This window comes from Triplophysa dalaica, chromosome 8 (genome assembly GCF_015846415.1).
Source record: "Triplophysa dalaica isolate WHDGS20190420 chromosome 8, ASM1584641v1, whole genome shotgun sequence".
NCBI lineage: Eukaryota > Metazoa > Chordata > Actinopteri > Cypriniformes > Nemacheilidae > Triplophysa > Triplophysa dalaica.
Genome location: NC_079549.1, coordinates 1,062,472 through 1,089,614, shown reverse-complemented (window position 1 = coordinate 1,089,614; position 27,143 = coordinate 1,062,472). Strand labels below are relative to the sequence as shown.

The following is a 27,143-nucleotide window of genomic DNA, read 5'->3' as shown; positions in this document are numbered from 1 at the left end:
ACACTGACTCTAGCTTTCTGAATTTGGAAATTCTGGACTGACGTACGGATCAGCACATTTTACCCCAAAATGCATCATCATATAAACCACTTTCAAAGACATCCGAAACTATTGTTGAAACCTCAGCACTTGTACTTCCTTCTTCTCTGATCTCTAGAAAATATTGCAAAACTAATAAAATGACTTCTGATTCCAGTTACAAAAGTTTTAAGGGTAAATAAAAATGTGTTTTCTTTGTTTGTGTTTTATTTGCAGAATTGACTGTATATACATTCAGTTGAAATGTTTCAGTGTGACCAAAATGTAGTATTAGCACGTATCCTTTGTTCCGATGTTTGTACATTAAAACTCTATATCAACATAGGATCTAAAATACAAACCCTCTCATGTATCTGTTAGAGCATTTATTTAACCCTGACAAAGGTTTTGATATCTCCAGGTGATTCATGGTTATAATAATACTGAATGTAAACTACATATTTGTTAAGTTAAATAGTTTACTTGTGTCAGTTTGTTAATGATGCATTAGTATACAGCAGCGGCACAAACATGAATATAAACTCATACAAACTAAATAAACATTATCTACTACAGATTCATTGCTCTTACATTCTAAACTTGTCCTGCTCATTTCAGCTCATTTAACATCATGTGCAGCTTGATTTATTCAAACAAATTGATGACCGAAATAAATGCATGATGGACTTTTATGGGCAGTGGTGAAATACAAATGCTCGTCATGTGAGTAGGATACGATACAATACAATACATCTTTATTATCAACCCAGCTTGAAATTTGTCTCTCACCAGACCAGTAACACATTTGCATACACAACATATCGACATTACACAAATATATAAAAAAAACAACATTATGTATTTTAAAGCTCTCTCTGTCGGCCACACATTGATGATGTTTCCTGCAGATGGATGACAGGCGTCTCTTTTATGTGTCATGTCATGTGCTGGTAATGATGCTTCAATGACATTAAATCAAGGAAGACATTCAGGCCCGGTTTCACAGACAAGGCTCAGGTTAAGACAGGACTATGGCTTAGTTAAATTAGGATAATAAAAGATGTCCGATTTCCAAATTACATTTGTTTAGACAAAATCGGCGAGTACCAAAACAACCTTGTAGCCAATCAGCAGTAAGGTGCACAGTGCACAGGGTGGACATTAGTCGAGCCGAGCGATGAGGAAAGCGAAAGATGGGGGTAGGGCTGTGTCTGTTTTGGTGCTTTAACATCAACAACGGCTATGAGAAATTTTACATCCCTCCTCTAAATCACTTTTCAAAAATGTTTTAAAATAAATCATTACTGGTGTGCATCTTGAGACAAAACAATGGCACTGACATATTAAATGATATTTCAGGGCAAGTTATATTCAGTTATGACAGCTCAAATATTCATTTTAGTCTGAGACTAGCCTTAACGTTGTCTGTAAAGAAGTTAATATTGAGGAGATGTAATGAGAGAATCTTTAGGAATGCTGCTCTCTCATTATTATGTCTGTCACCAACTGCATCATTTATTTATTAATGTGACCTACCGCCTGATCCACCTTTCCTTTACTTATGGGGTCTCCAGCTAATGAGGGGCCAGACAGACAGCAAGACAGACAGAGACAGAGAGAGAGAGACGGGGTCCCTGGAGATGAGAACGGGAGAAGTGTAGCCCTCTGAATGACAATTATCCATTACATTCTGAAGAAAGAAGAATCACGAGCGACACAGACATATGTGATGGAGACATTTGCAATCAGATCGAAAAGTCTTTATTATAAATGTATTGTTTATGTGAACAGTACAGAATAGAAAGTTGGATCTACAGTGAACATTCTATACACCTTAACCAAACGAATGCCATCAGATGAATAATATTTCTTAAAAAAAATGCAAAAGATATTGATCTGTTAGTCAGAACACATATTGGTTGCCAGATGTCTAACACCCAATGTCTTTTTTTCAGTCACAGAAGCGTTATTTTCTTGACTCAAGCACAACTTATACCCACATCCTCGTTGTGATTACAGTTATTGACTCCTATTCCGGTGTGTGGACAGTCAAAGATGCTCTTCTCCTGACCGATACATTTCAACTCATCCAGCCAGATCCTTCCACTTCCTGCAGCAGACACACAGCAGATACGTCTAAGAGATATTGAAGGTTTGGTGAAGTGTGATGTAATGTATTGTGTGTGGACAGATACAGCACCTCCGCTGGCTGTGAACACCTGATTTGACCTCTGGAAGCCCAGCATCTTACACGCCACCGTCGCATCCACGCTGTCAAAGTGATCATCACACACCGTTCCCCAGACACCCTGATGCGACACCTCCAGTCTTCCACGAGTGGGTGATCCAATTAAACGCACCACAGCTATATAACACACGCACAAACACGTGATGACAATTCACACACATGCAGTTTAAGCAACTTATATATACGGAAAATAATTACTTATAGAATTTACTAAATAAAATCTGCATAGCAATTTGCACGAAATTTTTAGGTCCAATTAGCTGCTATATTTCATGTACAACTTACCAACCAGAATGAGGTAAATTTTACATATTAAACAGATTCATTTTTTTCATAAAATCTTAAAGTCAATGTTACTTTAGTAAACAAAAAAATTACGCCAAACCAAAACATCCGTCAAACTCAAAATTCACAGATCACTTACTTTCATATTAAAATATATATATTTTTTACAACATAGATGGTCAAGTGAGAAGAGACTGGTGGTCTCTGTACTGGCTGGCATTAGCACAGTTACTGCTCAATAAGTGAAATAACACACTTCATGACTCCCTCAGCCGAGGCCCAAGCACCGGTCTTCTGAACAACGCTAACAACTTAAAAAGATTTTAACAAGTTAAAAAAAACACCAAACTCACCTAAATCTCAAAGATAAATCACCACAAAACATGAACAAGTCTTTCTTTTATTGAGCAACACTTCGAGACATTGACAGCTAATCTTGATAATTAATCTCCTAAACAAAGCACGCTGGGAACTACAGATCAACTGGCGAGGTCTCAACACAAATAAATAAGTTACTTTAATTTGTTCAATTAACAAAGTAATTAAAATCTTAACAACCAAAACTTGTGGATTTTTCTCTTAAGATTTTTTTTGTTTTCTGTTAAAAACAGGAACTTGATAATGTTAATTATATATATATATATATATATTATGCATAAGAGGATGGAAGAGGTTTTATTGATTTACCTGCTCTGTTGTCAGCAACTGCATCACCCTTCTGACCCTTCTGACCTGTCCAAAACACAACAGTCAACAACTTACTAAACGAAAACATAAACTCTTTAGACACGGATCTACGGATCCATGTGTGCATCAATTTATTTTTCAAATAAATAAAAGGAAAAAAAGAAGTTTTAATAGTTTTTAATGATGCCAAAAAAATGTATGATTATTTAAAAACAATAATGACGCCCAACCCCCAAACTGAACTGTCACCTGGGATGAAATCAGAAAGCCTTGTGAACAGGGATGGGGAGGAATGAAATACATGTATCTTGGTCATGTATTGAAAATACAATATTTTAGTAACTGTATTTCCTTACAATGGGTGGTAATCACATGACAGTTACATTCTAAAAGTATTTTAGATGACCAAAGTGATTACTTTGAATGTTATTGTCATTTATTTCATTTAAACATTAATATAATCCGTAACAAGCAATTATTGTAACCAACAATCTGTGATTCTCTAACTCTAGCGATCTGCAAAAGCATCCTAAACTACGGTTCTGCCCATACGATTCACATCCCTAGCTGAAAATGCTAAATTTGAATAATTTTAACAAAATATGAGGGATCTGGGTGAATTCATAGAAAATGCATGGTAATTTAATTTAGTATACTGTCCTGAATAAGTGTGATAGTTGTTTTTGAGTTTCTTAAGTCATGTTTAGTTTATTGACTTTTTCTCACGATTGTGAGTTTATAACTCATAATTTTTACTTCTTTTCTTAAAATTGTGGTATATGTCTAATGAGGGAAAACTTTAAAATGGATGTTGTTTAAAATAACAAACAGGAAAGTTCAGTCTGCTGTATGATGATCCCTTTGTGTTATGTACCTTACAGGCATTCGATTAAATTTCAAAATTTGTGTAATCTAACAAAAAATTTGATTACAGATTACTTTTAAAACCTGTATTTTGTAAACTGTAGTGAAAAACATTTGAAAAGGAACCTTCGCAGCCCTGCTTATGAATGATATTGAAATAGTGAGATTTTTGTGAGATTGTGTTACTCTGCATTAGCACCTGTGTCAACTAAAGAAAAATGTCCCGTAATGGCAAACATAAAGCACATCAGTTATTATCAGATGTCAAATTTTTGTATTCAGTAACACATTCAGACACTTTTAATGTGTAAAATTCGGAACTCTCCCGGATCTCCTTTGTTGCCATTGAGTCCAGGAACAGCAGCAACCCCCTCAACAAACTCACATGTGTGGACTGAACCAAATCAACTGTGCATTATTTGCATTTGCTTATTTGCATATGTTTATTTACCTGGAAAGCCTGCATCTCCCTTCGGGCCCGGAAGTCCTTGAATACCTGAAAAAAGCAGCAAGGTAATCATGTAGAATATGGCATTTATCACATCAATTTCCATGTGTCTTTAGCACTCTCACCCGGTCTGCCAGTGCCGGTGTCTCCCTTTGGTCCAGGAGAACCTTTTTGTCCTGGTAGTCCTTGAAATCCTTTTGCTCCCATTTCCCCCGGAGGCCCTAAAAGACCCACAAACCCAAACGCTAAGAAAATGACCTGAAAACAATGGCTCAAGAAAACAAGATGCAAATCCACTCAGCCTTAATTCAGATATCGACTGAAAATTAAACAATTCATAACTTTCAAATAGGGGTGCGTTTCCCAAAAGAATCGTTAGCCATCTATGGACGCAAGTTCAGTCATTCCAGAATAATTCAACGATTTAATGGTTCCCAAAACCATCGTTCCAACGATCAATTGTAAGCAGCATCGCTAAGTTGCGTGGTTGGAACTACAGGTCTAGAGCTGCAGTTAGAAGCACATTTCCTTGATATTAGGACATGTACACTTACAGACATCAAGCTTTTCAGCAAAGTAAGCAACTCTATATTCATCATTATTAAGATAAACACATTTCATTTTACATATTTTAGTTTGTCTGGAAAATAGAAGGGCTATTATCTTAAAAGTGCGCATGGATTTGACCTGCGTGCTCTAGAAAAGTAGTCGTGCAATGTATGTTATTCACAGCAAGAATTTGACATTTATGTGTTCTGAAGGTATTTATTAGTAAACGTCATGACTCCACCAGCTGTGTGGCGTCATCAACTAGACTGCTGAACCAACTTGGTTCAAACAATTGATCTCCTACAGAGGTACAACGGATTCGGGAAACAGTCATGACTATGTTGTTCATTTCCCCAATGATGCATCATACTATGGTAGTTAACCAGTTCTGTTCAGTAATTTGCATATTCTGTGACAAATTATTCAACATTTTTATTTAAGTGGCATACGTTATAGGCCTTTGTTTTTAAGAACAAACTGTTATTATTTACCAGGTCAAATGGAATTGAACAACTTGGAATGATAAGGTTCTGAGATATTGAGCTTCAAAGGCACCAGCATTTTTACCTCTAGCTCCAGGAGGTCCCTTTTCCCCAAGCTCACCCCGAGACCCGACATCTCCTTTAGGACCTGAAAGAAATGGAGATTGAAAGTGGAAAAATGTTATTGATTCTCAAAATAAATGTAAAGGTCTTTCTGGATTCTTATTGGTCGGTGATTTCCACTTAACAGCCCTTAAAACTGTTAAGGCCTGATTCCCATTTGGTGTCGTAAACCGTGCGGAAAACATGAACAGCACCTCTTTCTCTCTTCAAATGACCCGATGTACGCGTGATGCGGCAACGCTGCGTCTAGAAATATGTACACGCTGCACATCATGCGTGTCGCCCCCAATTTGCACGCGCCTACATTTAAAATAACATATATGCTGGTGAAAAAGACGGAAAATGGGCCTAACGCAGTCACCTTGACCTTAAAAATTATTTACCTACAAATAAATCTGCTTTACAGTTTACAATACGTGAGGTCATATTAATAAACAAAATGTGCTGTTTTGGGGTTTTGTTTTCTGCACTCTCAAAAAGCATGTGTTAAAAATGATTTGTAATTATTACAGTATTTGTGTTATTTTTTCATATTTTGTGTTGATTTTGTGTGAAATTAACTAAAGTCAAGTTAAGTAAAGTTGAGTAAAAAGTAACCCAAAATGTGTCGACCAGTACCATAAAGATCAATATTTTCAATGTATGTTAATAATTCAGACAGTGTATGTCAAGTTTTCAGTTTATATATTGTACAAAAGTCCACAATTGTTCACACTATGTTATCATAATCTCAGGACAAATCTGTTCTAACGCTTCAGTTTATTGTTCAATCTGAATATACCAGGGTGTCCAGGAATCCCTTGAAGTCCCGGGAACCCGTTCCTTCCATCAGAACCCGGACGACCGTCAGCACCTTGAATACATGGAGACAGAAGCAAACAAAAATCCATCAGAGCAGAAATAAACATAAACACACGCTTCTTCGTTTTTCAACGTGATGAATGATGTACCTGGTGCTCCTGGCTCTCCTTGACTTCCGTTGTAACCTGGAGGACCTGTCGGGAGAAAGTGTCACATGTGTAGTGATGTACTGTAACACTCTGGTGCATTCATGAGTTACGGACGTATAGTCAAGGGCCATTTACCAGGAATACCCGGGATGCCAACTGCCACACTTTGACCCACCGCACCCGCCTCGCCTTGCTCTCCTTTCTCACCTGGAGTTCCAGGCTCACCTGTGTGCCCTGAGAGACACAGAGAGACACACACATGTGTAGAGATTTCTGATGCATCCTGAGCAGGATTCTCATTTCACCAGCTGAAACATCAACACACACACTGACCTGGTGAGCCAATGTCTCCCTTTGGTCCTGGTATCCCTTGCAAACCTGATAAACAACAGAAACAGCGGATAAATGCTGACTGCTCAAACAAAAATACATATTTACTCTCAGTTCATGTGAGATAAAAGTGTGACTCGTCTGAACCCTGAGTAAAACCCATAAAAATAAAGCAGTTTGTAGCTATTCGAGGACATTGTTCAGTGATGTTCATTCACTCATGATGCAGCAGCAGCACCTTCTAATCTTCATCACACGGCCCACAACATTGTGTGATTCACACCACCTTTCAAACAAGTGTTTTGATACATTCACTTCTCTCTCTTGGATTTCAGGTGTTAACATTTTTAATTATGTTTACAAATGAGCATTGCATTATTGATGTGTTCCATGTTTTGTGTCATCACCAGGATCAAACATTTGACACTGTAAACAAGTTTGATTGCACTTAATGTTAAAAGAATGAAAGAAACACGAGCAGGTGAGTTCATGTAAAAGAAAGAATTTGAAAGTGCAGTAACCTCACCGGGTTGTCCAGGAATACCACGTACACCAGGAGGACAAATTATGGCTGTGAAATACAGAGAAATACACACAACACAATTATAAATCCGTTCTAATCCTTTAGCCACAATACACATCACATTAATTCAGAATGTGTTATTGTTGTGTTTGTGTGTGTTTACGTCTTTGTGCAGTGAGATTGAAGTGATCGAGTTGATTCTGTAATTTGTGTAGAGTCCCGTCCTCTCCACACAGATCAGACAGACACTGCTGTAAAACACACACAATAATGATATGGTTAAACTCTCGCAAAGTAACAAAGAGAGAAGAACAGGCACACAACACTCCTTACAGTAAACACAACGAGGACACCGAATGCAGGAGGGGAATACTGAGCTTAGATTATAGTGTGAGATATCCTAAATAACACACATTAACAACTTATTCCATATGAGTTTGTAGGAGTCATCTTTTCTGACACCAAATAATGGGATTTGTGCTCGTCAGTTAACTGGTATTTGTGACATTATTTACAGTAATGCCCAAAAAAGCATGTGCCAAACTTTGTGCTGATTTGTACTTTATGGAAAAATGTGTGTCAGGGTCCTCTCCTTCCTGTCGTTCGTTTAGCTCCACCCCCTTGTTTCTCCATCAGCGTCCCATTTCTGTTTCATCTCCCACAACTGTACATTCTTTTTTACATGCATTCTGTAAATGCATTTCAAACTTGCATTGGCAAACATGCACGTTTGTGCTTGTATACCAGTGTGTGTGTGTGTGTGTGTGTGTGTGTGTGTGTGTGTGTACCTTATCAGAATTGGACGTGCTCAGTCCTTCATCAAAGATTCTTCTCTCAGTGTTCATGTGATCAGCTGATGTACAGTGAGTATGAACCCAAGACTCCAGAGTGAAAACTACACGCATCACAACAAAATATCAAGAATAAAATAAATGGCATTAAACTCAATGACTGTAAAATCTTTGGATAATCTCAAAATTACAAAAGATCTTTTAAATCATGTACGGATAATCTAAATCAATCCAAAGTGATTTTAGTAGACATCTGATTGTAGTTTCTTTCAGGTTCACTGAAAAAAAAAGAAAGGCCTGTGACATTTACTTCAAATAGATAAAATCATTGTTTTTGTTTTTGAAATGGCTTGTTCAGGTTTGACTAAAGACAATTAACTCTCCCCTTGACAAGAAAAGACATAATGTAGTTCAAGCTGTTTTGATCGTTCACAGAGTTACCACATAACATAACATTTAGTTGCTAAAGTGAGTGACAGCAACTCATCATTAGACAAAAATGAAAATAAAGATATAATATAACAGTTTTTATATATCATAGGTCTATAAACGTACATTATATATGAAGAGTTTAGTTTCAAAACGAGATTGTTTTGAAATAGTTTCAAAAATCATGTAAAAATCAAGCTTTTATCATGTTTTTATTGTGCTAGTTAGTTGTATTTTTTGAGTTATTATGGCTTATTTTAAAACAAACCAACTTCAGATTGACTGATATTAATTGGAATGCACAATTCATGATTTTACAAAAGTTATCTTGTTTTGGACCCAAACTCCTCATATTATTGATGCTAAATTGTCTAAATTTAGTAACAATGTGTGTCAGTTAACTCTACACTGTAAGGTCTGAGTCAAAGCTTGTAATAAAAAACATATAAAATTAGCCCTTACACATTATTAGTATTTTTTTGCACAAAAATATCATTTTTATTCAGTATTCCCCAGAACGTGTTTTTTTGTTCAGTTTGATCAGTCTGTCTATTGTTATTTCGAACCAAAAATTTGTGCTTGTGTTTCCTTTAAAATATATTAATTTAAGCTGTAACCAGCAGAACATGGCACTATTAATGCCAAGAGCAAGGGTTTAAATGTCATAACGTGTAAGAAAACTGTATGAAAAAATGCACAGGGACTTAAGTAAAAAATCATGAATGTAACATAAATGCCAGATGCTTTGCTATGTTGTTCTTCTGATGCATGTTGAAGTGACAGTGTGTGCAGTATTTGTGTTGTGTCTCACCTTTATAAGCCAGCACACAGTTGAATGCTAAGAGGAGCAGTAAGACGAGAATGACCACAGGAACACATCGCTGTCGACCGGCTGATTTGTCACATCTCACCTCTATAACACACACTCACATCACTAAACTCTCAAGAATTCAGTCATTTCTGCAGTCATGTACGTCAATGAAGAATATACAGTAGAATGATGTGACATTGTATTGTTTGAATCCTCACCACTGTGCTGGAAGTGGTAACGGTCAGGCTGATAAAGCTTCATGTTGCTATCATACACTGGGTTTTCCTGACTGAACACAGTGTCCTTTCCTTCAAGTTCATCCACTTTTGTCTCCATCTGTTCCTCAGCTCATACTGATCCGCACACACACAGCCGGACACTTAAAGACTAAAGAGAAGAAGGATAAACATGTGCTGACGCATCAGAACATCACAGTCATCTGATTCAATGAACGAGTATCGGTTAGTAAGAAAAAGGAAGCTGGCATTAAACTGTAAACAACACAAGCACCCTAAAAACTAAACTAAAAAATCCACCAATATTACAATATCAGAAGAAATCATTGACAATTTAATTATCTGCACTTTCACTTATAATGTATATGTATCCTTCTGGAACTGAAAGATGATTGGATGATTGATTGATGGATTAATCAAACACAGCAAAGCTGACCAAAGTGCTGCAATGATTAAGCACAAGTTAAATAAAAACTGAACAAAAGCAAAGAAACAAGGGAATAAAATAAACATAAAGTTAACATCAAATGCCGGAACGTACAAGGCAGGTGTCCAGTGACAGTTGAAGTGACCCTTGGTTTTAAAGCAGGAATGAGACAGAGATGCTCTTCTGGATGAAAGAGGAGGATGGCTCAGGATCATTAAGGGCTTTTAAAACAATCAAGAACATGTCGAACTGGATGATAAAATGGGGAAATGTGACCGGTCATATGTCTTTGACCTGGTGGTCCTGCAGCTGTGTGAGTGTAAGAGATGATTGAGGAAATACAAGAGTTTGCAACAATTCAAAAGGGAAGTGATTGAAGCACAAATAACCTTCTCGCAATCTCCAAAAGACAAACATGTTTAGAAATTATCTGTAATTGATTGATCTTAACAACACAAATACAGTTGTGTTCAAAATTATTCAACCCCCAATGCTGTAAATGGTTTTAGGGAATTTAGTGTACATTTGTAATTGTATTCAGAATGAAATCCTACAAGGACTTCTTAAAGAACCATATGCAACTAAAATGACATCAATTAGTTTTGTAATACAGTAGTAAATGTTTCTTTTGTGAATTCTTCATTGACATAATTATTCAACCCCTTAAAGACTACCACTCTGAAGAACAGAGGTTCAATGAAGTGTTTTCAATCAGGTATTGAAAACACCTGTGGATATCAGGGAGGAGCAATAAAGCCTAATAAGCACCAATTAGGCAGCTTTAAATCGACTGTGATACTCAGCTCCTTCTAGACATTTACTGGTGTGGTTACAAACATGGTGAGGTCAAGAGAATGGTCCAGGAAGACAAGAGAACAGGTGATTACTCTTCACAGGAAGGGCAATGGCTATAAGAAGATTGCAAAGATGTTAAACATACCAAGAGACACCATAGGAAGCATCATTCGCAAATTCAAGGCAAGGGGCACTGTTGAAACGCTACCTGGTCGTGGCAGAAAGAAGATGCTGACTTCGACTGCTGTGCGCTACCTGAAGCGTAGAGTGGAGAAAAGTCCCCGTGTGACTGCTGAGGAACTGAGAAAAGATTTGTCAGATGTGGGTACTGAAGTTTCTGCTCAGACAATACGGCGCACCCTGCGTAATGAAGGCCTCCATGCCAGAACTCCCAGGCGCACCCCCTTGCTGTCCCCAAAGAATAAGAAGAGTCGACTGCAGTATGCCAAAAGTCATGTGGACAAACCACAGAAGTTTTGGGATAGTGTTCTGTGGACTGATGAAACACAATTAGAACTGTTTGGGCCCATGGATCAACGCTATGTTTGGAGGAGGAAGAACAAGGCCTATGAAGAAAAGAACACCTTGCCTACTGTGAAGCATGGCGGGGGGTCAATCATGCTTTGGGGCTGTTTTGCTTCTGCAGGTACTGGGAAGCTTCAGCGTGTGAAAGGTACCATGAATTCTCTTCAGTACCAGGAGATATTGGATGACAATGTGATGCAGTCTTTCACAAACCTGAGGCTTGGAAGACGTTGGACCTTTCAACAGGACAATGATCCCAAGCATACCTCCAAGTCCACTCGAGGATGGTTGCAGATTAAAGGCTGGAACATTTTGAAGTGGCCATCGCAGTCACCAGACTTAAATCCGATTGAGATACTCTGGTGGGACTTAAAGAAAGCAGTTGCAGTGCGCAAGCCTAAGAATGTGACTGAACTGGAGGTTTTTGCCCATGATGAATGGGCGAAGATACCCGTAGATCGCTGCAAGACACTTGTGTCAAGCTACCCAGCTGACAATTTTACGTTATAAAAACGTTCCTGTAACGTTTCAATTAAGTTTTAAAAACGTTTATGTTCTAACGTTCTTAGAACGTTCAAAACGTCCAGTTTTTTAGACGTTGTATTAACGTTATTGTTTGGTTATAAGAACGTTATTCAAAACGTTTTTAGAACGGTTCCATTTGTTGTTATATTAATGTTCGAAGAACGTTTTTAAAAACGTTATAAAAACATTCCATTTGCCATTATAACAATGTTCTAAGAACGTTTTTAAAACGTTCCATTTGCCATTATATGAATGTTCTAAGAACGTTTTCCTAACGTTCACATTAAGTTTTAAAAACGTTTATGTTTTAACGTTCTAAGAACGTTCAAAACGTCCAGTTTTTTAGACGTTGTATTAACGTTATTGTTTGGTTATAAGAACGTTATTCAAAACGTTTTTAGAACGGTTCCATTTGTTGTTATATTAATGTTCTAAGAACGTTATTCAAAACGTTTTTAGAACGGTTCCATTTGTTGTTATATTAATGTTCTAAGAACGTTATTCAAAACGTTTTTAGAACGGTTCCATTTGCCATTATAACAATGTTCTAAGAACGTTTTTAAAACGTTCCATTTGCCATTCTATGAATGTTCTAAGAACGTTTTCCTAACGTTCACATTAAGTTTTAAAAACGTTTATGTTTTAACGTTCTAAGAACGTTCAAAACGTCCAGTTTTTTAGACGTTGTATTAACGTTATTGTTTGGTTATAAGAACGTTATTTAAAACGTTTTTAGAACGGTTCCATTTGTTGTTTTATTAATGTTCTAAGAACGTTTTTAAAAACGTTATAAAAACATTCCATTTGCCATTATAACAATGTTCTAAGAATGTTTTTAAAACGTTCCATTTGCCATTATATGAATGTTCTAAGAACGTTTTCCTAACGTTCACATTAAGTTTTAAAAACGTTTATGTTTTAACGTTCTAAGAACGTTCAAAACGTCCAGTTTTTTAGACGTTGTATTAACGTTATTGTTTGGTTATAAGAACGTTATTCTAAACGTTTTTAGAACGGTTCCATTTGTTGTTATATTAATGTTCTAAGAACGTTTTTAAACACGTTATAAAAACATTCCATTTGCCATTATAAAAATGTTCTAAGAACGTTTTTAAAACGTTCCATTTTCCATTATAGTAATGTTCCAAGAACGTTTTTTAAAATGTTATTAAAACGTTCCATTTGCCATTATATTAATATTCTAAGAACGTTTTCCATAAAGTTTTAAAAACGTTTATGTTTGAACATTCAAAACTACCAGTTTTAAAACATTGTATTAACGTTATTGTTTGGTTATAAGAAAGTTATTAAAATCTTTTAAGAACGTTCCAGTCTCTTGTTATAAAAATGTTCTAAGAACGTTATATAAAACATTAGGAAACTAAAAATACTATTCCGGTTCTTTGTAGCAACAGCAAACAATACATTGTATGGGTCAAATGTATAGATAGTATGGATACAAAATCAATGACATGTACAAAGAATCAATTAAATGTATACTTTATATTTTAGTTATATTCAGTTTATAATATAATTAACTTGCAGATCAAACAGTATTTCCAGTTCACATCAATATAAAACATGAAAAACAATCGAAACAAAACAAAATTAAGAACTTTAAGATTTTTAAATGGATTGAAATTATTCAAAATATTTAGAACATTCATAAAAAAAGGTAGACATGGCAAAAACAGCTTAAACACTTAAATCTAAAACATAGACAAAAATTAAAAAAACAAATATTTAAAGATGCAGAGAAATATTTTAAGATGCAGGGATGTATTATACATGACAACAGTTTTTAAGGATGTCACTGTGACTCCATGTCAGCTTCAATCAACGGGACATCTTAGTGGACCTAAGCTTCAGAGCATGTCGGGAGATACTGGAACGACAAAAAGACAACAGTATTGTAAGTGGAAGTTCAACCACAAATCAATTTTGTGTGATTTTTTTTACTCACCCAGATGACGTTAAACAGGTTTAGAGAACTTCCGGCTTCTTTGGAGCACAAATGAAGATATTTAGGTGACATCAGAGAGACTTCCAGGCCTCCTCATAGACATCATGGTGTCAGTTTTGGCCAAAGTCCAGCAAAGTACTAAATACATTGTTAAATTGGTCCACCCGTGCATAGTGGCTCAGTTGAATTTTTTTGAAGCGACAGGAATGCTTTATGTTTGAAAAACAAACCAAACTGTGTCAGTGTCTGACGAATGTCAGTGTATGCCATGCGTTCACAAGAGCACTTCTTCTGCATGAAGAAACACAGAGTTGCGTTTCCGTGTTATGAGTAAGAATGCACAATAGGGGCAATCCCCATGCGTTGTTCGGCACACAAACCTAATACGCATGCGTCAATGTGCTCTCATCCAAGAAGAAGAAGATGAAGAAGTGCTCTTGTGAATACACTGAAAAGACAGAGGAGAATGTATCGATTAAATCTGTATTTTGGTGTGTTGTTCGCACATAAAGAATTCTCGTCGCTTCAAAAAATTTCAACTGAGCCACAATGCACGGGTGGATCAATTTGACGATGTCTGTAGTACTTTTCTGGACCTTAGCAAAACTGACACCATGATGTCTATGAGGAGGCCTGGAAATTTCTCGGATGTCACCTAAATATCTTTATTTGTAGTCCAAAGATGCCGGAAGTTGTATAAACATGTTTAATGTCATGTGGGTGAGTAAAAAAAAAAAATCACACAAAGTATAATTTTGGGTGAACTTCCCCTTTAAGTGAGGCGAGATTTAGTATAAAATAACTGGAACACTGTAGTTGCTCATGCAGAAGATCTTATAAAAAAAAGGAGCGAATATTTTTTTTATTGTTTAAGTATTATGAACTAATGATTAGTCAGAGTTATGGACAGGTGTTCCTTTAAGTTAGTATTTGAAGAGTATGTTCCAAAATGAGATAACAATAATTCCAAAATAAAGTTATGTTTAAAAAATTTTATTGTTTATTCCAATTGAGTGATATCAATCAAACTGCAGTTTGTTTGTTTTGATTTAAGACATACTAACTCAAAAAATACAGCTAATTAACACAATGAAACATAATAAAAAAACATGATTTTTGAAAATTTAAAACCAAACTCTTCATTTGTATTTACAACTAATATTCAAACACTGAGCATTACTGCATCAAAATAGTCTTGCTATTGTATCGTTAAAAATATTATTTATTTACAAGAGTTTCAATTTCCTTCCTTGCGCAAAATACTATTTTAAAGACATTTTTAACATGGCAAATATTGAAAATAATTGAATTTAAATATAAAAAAAAATTTAAATAAAAAAAAAACTAAAAGAGGGGAACAAAATGGTCATACCCAGTCCCGGTCAGACTCCATGAAGGATATATTTTGTGAAATTACCACTGTCAAAGAAATGAGAAAAAACAGACAAATTAATTAATCTGAAAATAAAACCAGCCTGATGCGTTATAGTGAATAATATTCTGATAATTTGACAGTTGGTTTGATAACTTTATCTGGAACGGTGGCAGAGTTAAATTAATTTAAGTACATCATATTAAACATAAAAACATGGATTCAGTACCGTATATGAAAACATCATACGCGCAAAGACCTAAATGTCTAATGAATATCAAACGTCGAACTAACTTTAACTCTTTGGGTAAAATTGCGCGGCTTGTTCATCCGGGAATCTAATCTTAGCCCACTGAAGGCAACGTCGCTACTGAGGGCCGCGCTAGCTGAGTTTAACTCGATCCAACCCTTATCAAACACAAGTCTTGCTATCTGGGTTAATAACGTTAATCCCGAATACACAGATGAGCTTTTTAGGGTGTGTTTTATTAAGGTTGGAGCTATAAACTCTGATGCGGCCCTCCAGGACCGACGTTGCTCTTAGCCAATTTGGTTTGAATATCGAGAAAGTGTTCCAACGAAAAACATTTCGATAAATCAAAAGAGTGAACTAAATGTTCGGGAAAACATCGCCTTAGCAAAAACATTTATCAAAGACATTCAACTGTATTCCTTAGTTGTAAATAACGTTAGCCTATAGCTAACAGCTCTGTGAATAACGGCCGCAGTTTTCGAGATAATTCAATCCTACGGTTAACCCAATCATAACCTCATTAAAACAATAGTAACTGCTGCAAAACTAAGATTATCAACATTGTTATTAATGTATTTTTCATTGAATCAGCAAATGTCTCTTTGCTTACCTGAATGTCGAAGTAGCTCTGAGTCTGAAGTCGTCCGTCCGTTAGTCCCGCTGTTTGAAAACGCACGTGGTGTGCTCTCTTAAACCACGCCCATACTATCACGGTAATCAGCATCGTTAATCCTTGAAAGTTTTTCATATGTATTTATATTTTTTAAATTAATGTAAATTTATAAGATTATATTTGGTATTATACTGCCTTTGTATCAAATTACAAGAAAAAAAACTAGTTAATGCTAATGTGGGGGTGTTTCTTATGCAGCTTCTGTAAACTTGATTTCATTCTCTCTGCTGACTTTATTCAGTTCTATATTTTTTCCTATTTTGTGGCTATTTTTGGCTATTTGAGCAAATGGGAATGGAAAAAATATTTGTGGTACTCTCCCATTCACTACAACTTCCGCTGCTGAGAAATGTTGTGGAGTTTGAATAAGTAGTTTTGAGGATTGTATTTCGGATCAGAAATATGAGCAAATATGAGCGAAAAAAATCTCCTGATAGATTCGCTTAATAGGACTAGTTGTTATAATCGCAATACAGCACAGTTGAATTGCCCAGTAAGACATTTCCCATGCCTTATACAGAGGGAAGCAGTCAAGAATATGAATAGAGGAAAGGATGTCTGAGATTGCACTGGTTCGTCGGGTAGGCATCCTCTGTCTCTGGGCATAAATGATTATAATACATAGCATACTTACCTTTCCTTGTCATTATCAGAGAGACATCTCATGAGTTGTGTGTCCCAATTTCATCACAATACCATGCCTTTTGGTGAGGTGCTGCTGATAGTGCCCTTTGAATGGTTCCCATCAAAGTGACACATTGTCAGTTGTGCACCTCAGCCTCATTGGGTGTTTCAGCCCTTTATCACAAGACACCCTCAGCCAAGGTAGGCCCACCGCAGATTAATCAGACCTGGGTGTGTTGTGCATTGTTACAAGGTCATCTGGCAGAAGCACTGTGCAGCTATCACAGCAGCTCAAAGGCACCACAGTCGTTTCCTGGCGGCCCTGAGAAATCGAACCGGCAATCTTCTAGTCACGATTCCGACTCTCTAACCATTAGGCCAAGACTACCCAAACCGTTAATGCGCGCTCAGTCCCCCACAGTCCTGTATGGCATACCATTACAACACATTACCAAAATGAACGCAACCAAATACACCAAACCATTGGCTAAGGCTGTTATAGACCCACTGGCTCCGTTAATGTTAGCTCAGAGCCCCTGGTCCCATATGGCATCATAAAACAACTCTATTTTTTTATGTGGTCACTTGGCAGCCCATATTCCGTCATTCTGTTTCAACCAGAGCCAGTGGCCTAACTCGCAACGAGAGTGGCAAGTTCTTTGACTAGTGTTCGTTTGGTCTTTCCTCTGATCCCCACTTTCTTAAGCAGCCTTATAGTGGAATTGGAAACACAGCCCCTGTAGCCCACTTCCACTGGGGAACACTTTCGATGTCCAGCTCCGATCTTCAGCCTTCGCTGACAAGTTGGCATTAGATTCTTTCTTTTAAATGCTTTGTTAATGACCTCATCCCAAGGTACAGTCAACTCAACTATGAGGACTTTCCTGGCGCTGCACCACAGAACCAAGTCCGGCTGATTGATGGCACTCATTGCTAATGTTTTTTGAATGTCCCCCTAACAATGCAATAATAGCTTTTGTAATGCTTATCCCAACCGGCAAAAAGTTGTCAAAAAGACGTCTGGTGGTGGGTGTGAAGTTTTTAGAACATTACATTAAAAACGCAAAGGTAACGTTTTTAATCCTAATGTTTTTAGAACGTTTCGCTAACAATGCAACTATAACGTTTTAATGCTAACGTTTTAAGAACATTACATTAACAAGGCAAAGGTAACGTTTTCAAAGCAAATGTTTTTGGAACGATTTGCTAACAAGGCAACTATAACGTTTTTAATGCTAACGTTTTAAGAACATTACATTAACAACGCAAAGGTAACGTTTTCAATGCTAATGTTTTAAGAACGTTTAGCTAACAAGGCAACTATAACGTTTTTAATGCTAACGTTTTAAGAATGTTACATTAACAACGCAAAGGTAACGTTTTCAATGCTAATGTTTTTAGAACGTTTTGCTAACAATGCAACTATAACGTTTTTAATGCTAACGTTTTAAGAATGTTACATTAACAACGCAAAGGTAACGTTTTCAATGCTAATGTTTTTAGAACGTTTTGCTAACAATGCAACTATAACGTTTTCAATGCTAATGTTTTAAGAACATGGCATTAACAACGCAAAGGTAACGTTTTCAATGCTAATGTTTTTAGAACGTTTCGCCAACAATGCAACTATAACGTTTTTAATGCTAACGTTTTAAGAACATTACATTAACAACGCAAAGGTAACGTTTCCAATGCTAATGTTTTAAGAACGTTTAGCTAACAATGCAACTATAACGTTTTTAATGCTAACGTTTTAAGAACATTACATTAACAACGCAAAGGTAACGTTTTCAATGCTAATGTTTTTAGAACGTTATGCTAACAATGCAACTATAACGTTTTCAATGCTAATGTTTTAAGAACATGGCATTAACAACGCAAAGGTAACGTTTTCAATGCTAATGTTTTTAGAACGTTATGCTAACAATGCAACTATAACGTTTTCAATGCTAATGTTTTAAGAACATGGCATTAACAACGCAAAGGTAACGTTTTCAATGCTAATGTTTTTAGAACGTTTAGCCAACAATGCAACTATAACGTTTTTAATGCTAACGTTTTAAGAACGTTACATTAACAACGTAAAGGTAACATTTCAATGCTAATATTTTTAGAACGTTTTGCTAACAATGCAACTATAACGTTTTTAATGCTAACGTTTTAAGAACATTACATTAACAACGCAAAGGTAACGTTTTCAATGCTAATGTTTTAAGAACGTTTAGCTAACAATGCAACTATAACGTTTTAATGCTAACGTTTTAAGAACATTACATTAACAACGCAAAGGTAACGTTTTCAATGCTAATGTTTTAAGAACGTTTTGCTAACAATGCAACTATAACGTTTTTAATGCTAACGTTTTAAGAATGTTACATTAACAAACGCAATGGTAACGTTTTCAAAGCTAATGTTTTTAGAACGTTTTGCTAAGAATGCAACTATAACGTTTTTAATGCTAACGTTTTAAGGCCGTTACATTAACAAGGCAAAGGTAACGTTTTCAAAGCAGATGTTTTTTGAACGTTTTGCTAACAATGCAACTATAACGTTTCTGATGCTAACGTTTTAAGAACATTACATTAACAACGCAAAGGTAACGTTTTCAATGCTAATGTTTTTAGAACGTTTTGCTAACAATGCAACTATAACGTTTTTAATCTTAACGTTTTAAGAACGTTGCATTAACAACGCAAAGGTAACGTTTTCAATGCTAATGTTTTTAGAACGTTTTGCTAACAATGTAACTATAACGTTTTTAATGCTAACGTTTTAAGAACGTTACATTAACAACGCAATAGCAACGTTTTCAAAGCAAATGTTTTAAGAACGTTTTTGCTAACAATGCAACTATAACGTTTTTAATGCTAACGTTTTAAGAACGTTTATAAATTGCAGATAACGTTATAACTTTGAGAGAACCTTCAGAGAACGTTAGCCAAAGTTACGGGAACGTTCCCTGTTAGTATGCTTCACGTTTAAAAGCTGTTATAACTGTAAAAGGATGTTGTACTAAGTACTAAGATTGAATGTCACTTGGGGGTTGAATACAACTGATAATGATGTGAGCTCAGAAAAGACATTTGTGGTTATTTCATTATAAATGTTATGTTATATTTGTCTGACCTACACGTCCCTCTTTGATTTAATTGTAAGCAGGATGACTGAATGATCATAATCAATGTCAAACCGACCGAAACAATCAATTTCAGTGGGGGTTGAATAATTTTGAACACAACTGTACATTTGCTCGGTAAAGCATAATTGTGTTTCAGTGATGTCATCAAGATTTCTGATGTGGGAGGAATTGGAGGAGCTCATAAATGAGAACACTTCATTTGTGTCCAGAGTTTAAGTGACTTTTATTTTTCATGAAGAATGACAAGTCGTTTGTTCTCCTGCTCTCAGGGTGAGTGTGTAAACTGGCCATCTGTTTAGATCCACCTGACCTGAGATCAGCTCACACTTAACCTGTGCTGACAGAATGACCTTGTTTACTGTGTCTGTGATGTGTTTATTTGTTTTTTCATGAGTGCATTACTCATCTGCTGATGTGTGTGTTTTATTTGTGTCCCTTGGCGACCCAGTCAGTGTGAGTGTCAGACATTGGCATCTCTTTCTCTCTTTGTCTCTTTCTCTCTCTCTCTCTCTCTCTCTCTATCTCTCTCTCTCTCTCTCTGTCTCTCTTTCTTTCTCTCTCTATCTCTCTCTCTCTCTCTCTGTCTCTCTTTCTTTCTCTCTCTATATCTCTCTCTCTCTCTCTTTCTCTTTCTTTCTATCTCTCTCGTTGTCTCTCTCTCTCGTTGTCTCTCTCTCTCTCGTTCTCTCTCTCTCTCTCTCTCTCTCTGTCTTTCTCTCTCAAGAGATTCAAAATTCAAAGGAGCTTTATTGGCATGATAAAATAAAATTTACATTGCCAACGCACAAGATTAAATATAAACATGCAGAAATACAGATTAAGATAAAAAATAAAATAGAATAAAATGAAAAGTCTATAAGTAAAAATCTCTCTATATACATCTCAATATAAACAGAAAAAGAGTTTTAATTAAAGTTCTCAATGAGGGTGATAGTGTCAGTTTGTGTGTGTTGTCATGTCAGTGTTGTGTTGTGCTGGTTGTTCTTTGGTCGTGGCAGGACTTGACATATCTTGCAGCAGGTTTGAGCTTCTTGACTTTTCTCCCAGTTTTCTCTCTATCTCTCTCTCTCTCTCTCTCTCTCTCTCTCTCTCTCTCTCTCGCTCGCTCTCTCATCCTCCCTCTCTCTCTCTCTCTCTCTCTCTCGCTCTCTCATCCTCCCTCTCTCTCTCTCTCTCTCTCTCTCTCTCGCTCTCTCATCCTCCCTCGCTCTCTCTCTCTCTCTCTCTCTCTCTCTCTCTCTCTCTCTCTCTCTCTCTCTCTCTCTCTTTCTCTATATCTCTCTCTCTCTCTCCCTCTCTAAATACCTGAATGTAAATGTTGTTTGTGCAGTTGTGTACTGTATTGTGTTGCATGACCAGTTCATAATGTTCTTTGGTTATTGAACTTTTCTTGTCTTGTAAGATCATATTCACTTACTTTACAGGATTGAAATGTTTTATTTTTCATTCTTGCATTTTGCTCTATCTGAACTGTTTATGTTGTATATTCTAATTAAATCTATACGATGTCAAATTGTTCTTGAATCCCAATAAGAGTTTTTAGTAACAGTGTTTTGAGTTCATCTCACCAGTGTCTAAGACTGTGTTGTAGTGTGAGTGTTTCTGAAGACTAGTGTGTCATGTTTGGGGGAAAAGTTAGCTTTTTCAGGAAACTTGAATGGTTTAGAGTGGAGAACTTCATTTTGACCCAAAAATAGAATGTTGAGGGCATTGGGTGAGAAGTCATGGATTTATGTTTAGAGTTTCGAGAAAAGGAGCCATAATTTCAAGAAATGTGTTGTCGGAGCCCTTTTTGAGCCTACACATGAAAACGCATGGCGGTACTAATATGGCGGTAACTCATGATTTTTTTGGGAATATAGTCTTACGGTTGGTCTTGTAGCTGATTATTGCACCCACAAAAAAATCACACACACACACACCATTTTTTTATTTGTTTATGTTGTTAGGTTTGTTGTAAAAAATAAATAAAAAAAGTTTATGTTTTTCTATGATAAAAAATAGATTAAAAAAAACACAAGTCGAAAAGGATAACAAAAAATCTAAGACCACTCTTTATAAAAAATAATCAATTACTCTCCATACATAAATTATTTTAAAAAACACCAAAAAATCTGTATTCTAAAGTCTTAGACCTTTCCAATGAAACATAGTTTGTCATGATTCGATTAGAAATTACTTGCACAATATTGACGCAAACTTTGGTGTCCCGTAAACGGAACGGGTGACAGTTAACAGGCTAAGCAATCTAGAAAAACTGTCTTCAGCATCCAGTAATCTCACACGTGTCTTGTTTTATCTTCTTTTTATTCTCTTAACAAGTTCCTTAGTTCATGTTATTAATCTTCTCATCTGTTACATTTCCTAGTGTTCATGAGCATTAATCTGTCATGTGACTTAAATTGACAGTTCACACAGAACCTTTAATTCCGTCCTCTTTTCTCATCCTCACATCCTGTCAAACCTGTATGAGTTTCTTTCTTCTTCACAACACATAAGAAGATATTTTGAAGAATGTTAACAATCAAACAATGCTGACTTCATTGACATTCATTGTATGAACACATGGACACATTTCTCAAAACATCATTTTTGTTTTCCACTAAAGGAAGACATACAAACACACTACAACACTTGATGGGAAAGAAATGATGAAAGTTTTCTGCACTTACATTTTTTTTCAACTGCTTACACACAAAATGGTTACTTGTCACACAATATTCACTCAAAAAATGATTTGTTGGATTTACATAAAAAAATGGTGTCAAGTGGGTTGCACACAAGTATGTTAAGTTATTTTTCTACACTTAACAATTTAGTTGTATGAACAAATGAAATTTAAGTAAAGTTGACCAAACCTTTTTGAGTTGAACCAAACCATTCTGATTGTACCAGTCATTTTATGTTAATTTAACTCAATATTTATCCTTCTCAATGGTACTTTTTGTTGTCATACATACATTATAAACAGACTTATTGCATGTAAGTCTAAACACAATGAGCAAACCAGATGAGAGGCATCTCAGTACTGTCACAGTTAAAGCTCGTAGACATTTAGATGTTTTAACCTCTCACAGCCTTACCACTTTTCAAAACAATGGCAACCCTAAAACTAACAAATACAACAAACTCTTTAAGACCTCATAGATAAATTAACATTAAGCAGAAACAAGTCTTTTTTCTTTACTGAAAAACTTAAAATAACATTACATGTCGAAATTTACTGCCTAAATGCAGTCTTACGCAAAGCATCCTGGGAAGTGAAAATCCCCCTCAACCAGTCATAATTTAGTCATTTGGCAGACGCTTTTATCCAAAGCGACTTACAGTGCACTTATTACAGGGACAATCCCCCTGGAGCAACATGGAGTAAAGTGTCTTGCTCAAGGACACACTGGTGGTGGCTGCTGGGATCGAACCAGCAACCTTTGATTTACCAGTTCAGTGGTTTAACCCACTAGACAACCATCTCACACAGTCATGTTGAATTAACTTTTTTTATTAAGTAAACTCAACAATATTGCGTTCTACTCAACAATGTTAAGTTGACCAGTCAAACACTTAGTAAAGTTGACAGATCCACATTTTAGTATGAATATCATATTTAACTTATGTTAATTCAGTTACTTTTGTTATTTATGTAGGCCTACTGTGAACAAGGATGGGTTAAGTAAAACTAACAGCAGCGACAAATCGTTTTTTTGAGTGCACAAAATCGTCAAAACCACACACTAATTCTCGACCTTTGACTCAGGTTTTCATAAAACACCTTTTGCAAAACACAACACACAATTCTCTATGCAACACACACAAATCTTACAGGAAGTATATTGATTTCCTTTTTTAATCAAAACCAATCAAAATTCCACAGTCATTCATCAGTGCCTCACACTAAATAATCAACTTTTGCAAACATAAGTTGCTTTACTTAGCACCAATCAATCATGACTTCAGAAGAGACCTATAGACAGGTCAAGGGTCAAGTTCTAGGTTTTGAACAATGGATGCAAACAATGCAGACAGAGTAAGAGGAGTTGTTGGGAGAGCCAGAGGATGAGGAAAAGTTGGAATTAGAGGAGGACGAGTTGTAAGGGGAGGAAGAAGAGGAGGACGAGGATCAAGAAGAGTTGTCTCGAATGTCTCCACAGAAATTGATCATGTGATAAACCACAGTTTACAGTAACAACGAGTGAGGCTGTACAGAGAGTCCAGGCTAATTTGAGTCGATTTACAGAGACGGGTATAATTCAAACCTTTAGACATGAGAACATGTATGTAACAATCTACTGTTATGTACACATGTTCTAATGTACACATACTGTAATAGCTATTTCAGGATAACAAACAGTAGGCTCTAAAACATATATTTTACAGTAGTAGCCTACCCTTGCGTTCATTTACTACGTTACAATACACACTGCATTGGTCACAGTCTGGTGAGGTATCAAACTATAGAACAGAAGACATTCTGACCATATATTGTATAAAGTATTATACTATTTTACAGTTTATAGCACACATTCACACTGTACCTGAATCTTCTACCGAGTGAAATGGCGAAGGTTTCATGGTGAGTGATGTCACATGTTCACTGTAGAGAAAGAGACAGCTATGGTGAATTTGATTTTGGCCAATAATGCTTTTAGAACTTGTCAAATACGCATCAATATCCTCAATGATGCCACAATTTTTTACCTCCAGAAAAGATATACATAAATTTCGTACTGTGTACAGTATTTACTTTATTTACAACCACAAAACAAAAACAGTGAATAAAACATTTAAAACTTGCTTTAGTTTTTATAGTGAATTTTCAACATCTCTCTGCCAATTTTTTTAATCTTGTACAGAAATGTAAGGAGCTCATGGAAGAAGAGCTTTAGGTTTTAAAAAACTTTGTGTTAATGATATATCCAAAAATATAACATTATGGTAAAGGTGTTTGCAACAGAAGACAAATGTTTGCTTTTGAAATGTGTTTGTGATATTTTCAATATAGGGCTTCATTTTGCAAGAGATGTGAGGCACTTTGCATTTTGTGTGTTCAATTCTTGGAGTTGTGTTCGGCAACCTTTTGAAAATGTGTGTGAGCAGTTGAAAAAACTGTGATGTTTTTATGACACTTACAGTTGATTTTTTTATCAATTTCATCTCACAATGTCATTTAATCATGTTCCAGTTTAACTGCTTTAATGGCTCTGACACAGGTGTGTCATTTTCCTTTTGTACAATCACGACGACATGATCACGAAACAAATACTGAGGCTGAAGGACACAAATCACGGCCAACTTAATCAACAGTGCATTAAGGCTCATTTGTTTATATAGCTCATCTGATCTGTCTGTAAATCATTTAATGCGTATTAATATAATCATTAATATAAATAATCACACACACACCTGGAGAAAATAAAGTTTGCTGAGAAGATTACAAAGATTAATCATTTCTGCAGACAAACACATACTGAGAGCATCAACAGTGTCCTCTGTGTAAAAGCAGTTTTAATTTTCCTTTGTTTCTGCATGTTGTTTGAGTGAACACACACACACACACACAGGAAGTTTTGTGTTGTGTGTTGACAAAATGTAATTTCTGTTCCTCTATGGTTGATTGGGAGGTCACACCGAGAGTGTAATGACCTCTAGTACCTCCAACACTTCTGCTCCATCACTTGAAACACATGCACACGTGCACACACACACACACACACACACACATTTTTAGCGGAAAAGGTTAAGAAGTTCCCTAATGCCAAGGTTTATATCAGTGTACACTTGTTCTCTACACACGAGCGAGAGAGGGATTACAAAGAAGCCTCCTCTGTTTGTCAAGATGATGAGAATGACCTCCTGCAAAACAAATCAAACACGATCAGTTGAGAGCGGGGATGAAAATCTGAAAGTCAAAAGCCCAACAGAAGGGTGCACTTCTTTTATTTTCTCTGTGTCTGGAAAAGTATTTTAGTTTGTCTCTTCAGATCAAGTTGTTCAGGTGTCAGGCAGGTGGTTAGACTGGTGCGAGGACGGATACAGGTGACGTTGTTTTATTGTCTGTGACAGGGGACAGCAGGCAGACTTCAATCACACCTCACGCCACCTCTCTCTTTCTCTCTCTATCTTAAGAAAATCTCATGAGATTTAACAGTAGTGACAGCAGGCTGTAGGATGAGGAGAGCTGTCCACCGGCTCACATCAGTCGTGTGTGTCTGTGTCTGTGTGGCAACTCTTTCCGTTACATGTAGTTGGCACACTTTGTCATATATGAAGCTATTCTGCTGATCATCTTCAGTACAATGAGATGATATATTGTGATTTATAATGAAAGAACAAAAGGAGAGAGATCCCACAGGAGCACCGGCCTCAGTCATGAGGATGCTCATACCTAATGGTACATATATTTGCATATTGATGAATCCAGGTACACTGAAGCAGATAATGATGTTGCGTTACATTCAATTCATCTTAAGGCAAGAAGACATTTTTATGAGAATAAAGAGCAAACGTTCACATATGCTTTTTAAACTCAAAGATGAGTTGAAAGTGATAAAATTATTCTATGCAGTGGGCCAAAAACACATTTTGTCAAGTTTAGCTACTGCTCATGAACACATGTTGGTGAATGCTTCAGAAGACTCTCTGTGTAGAGCCCCGCCTCAGAGTCTTTATCAATTGATGATTGGCTGTAATTGCTGGAAGGCGGGACTTGTACTCAACTCAGCTCAACTCAACTCAACTTTATTTATATAGCGCTTTTTACAATTTTCATTGTTACAAAGCAGCTGTACATGAGACATATTGAATACAAGAAAAAAAACTAAAGGTATATATCTGTAAAAACAAGAAAAAGGTGAAAACAACAAAAGACAGTCATACAAATGCTCCACACACACAATATGCATACATACTTACACACATTGCACACAGGCAAACACAATCGCACACACGCACAGTGAAAGCACACATAGGAGAGAGAACCCCAGGTCAAATATTAAACAGACTATAAATTCTTATATGCAATATTAATTATGTCTAACTTCTAAATTCTAAAGCAGCCCCCCCTGCCAGGCAAATAG

At 36.2% G+C, this 27,143-nt stretch overlaps 1 protein-coding gene and 1 long non-coding RNA gene across 2 annotated transcripts; both read right to left on the bottom strand.

The window, feature by feature from the left end:
• Positions 1 to 1,763: 1,763 nt before the first annotated feature.
• Positions 1,764 to 9,925, bottom strand: marco (macrophage receptor with collagenous structure). The gene is made up of 15 exons (XM_056755706.1): positions 9,757 to 9,925; positions 9,539 to 9,640; positions 8,296 to 8,402; positions 7,671 to 7,758; positions 7,511 to 7,555; positions 6,988 to 7,032; positions 6,790 to 6,888; positions 6,655 to 6,699; positions 6,486 to 6,557; positions 5,667 to 5,729; positions 4,676 to 4,771; positions 4,554 to 4,598; positions 3,239 to 3,283; positions 2,219 to 2,383; positions 1,764 to 2,128 (listed from the first exon to the last, which is right to left on the bottom strand). The coding sequence occupies exons 1-15, from the start codon at positions 9,872 to 9,874 to the stop codon at positions 1,998 to 2,000; spliced, it is 1,266 nt and encodes a 421-aa protein (XP_056611684.1). The 5' UTR covers positions 9,875 to 9,925; the 3' UTR covers positions 1,764 to 1,997.
• A 3,791-nt stretch (positions 9,926 to 13,716) lies between these two features.
• LOC130427945 (uncharacterized) lies at positions 13,717 to 16,407 on the bottom strand. The gene is made up of 3 exons (XR_008907378.1): positions 16,245 to 16,407; positions 15,382 to 15,428; positions 13,717 to 13,931 (listed from the first exon to the last, which is right to left on the bottom strand). It is a non-coding gene; the product is annotated as an uncharacterized LOC130427945 (long non-coding RNA).
• Positions 16,408 to 27,143: the final 10,736 nt, after the last annotated feature.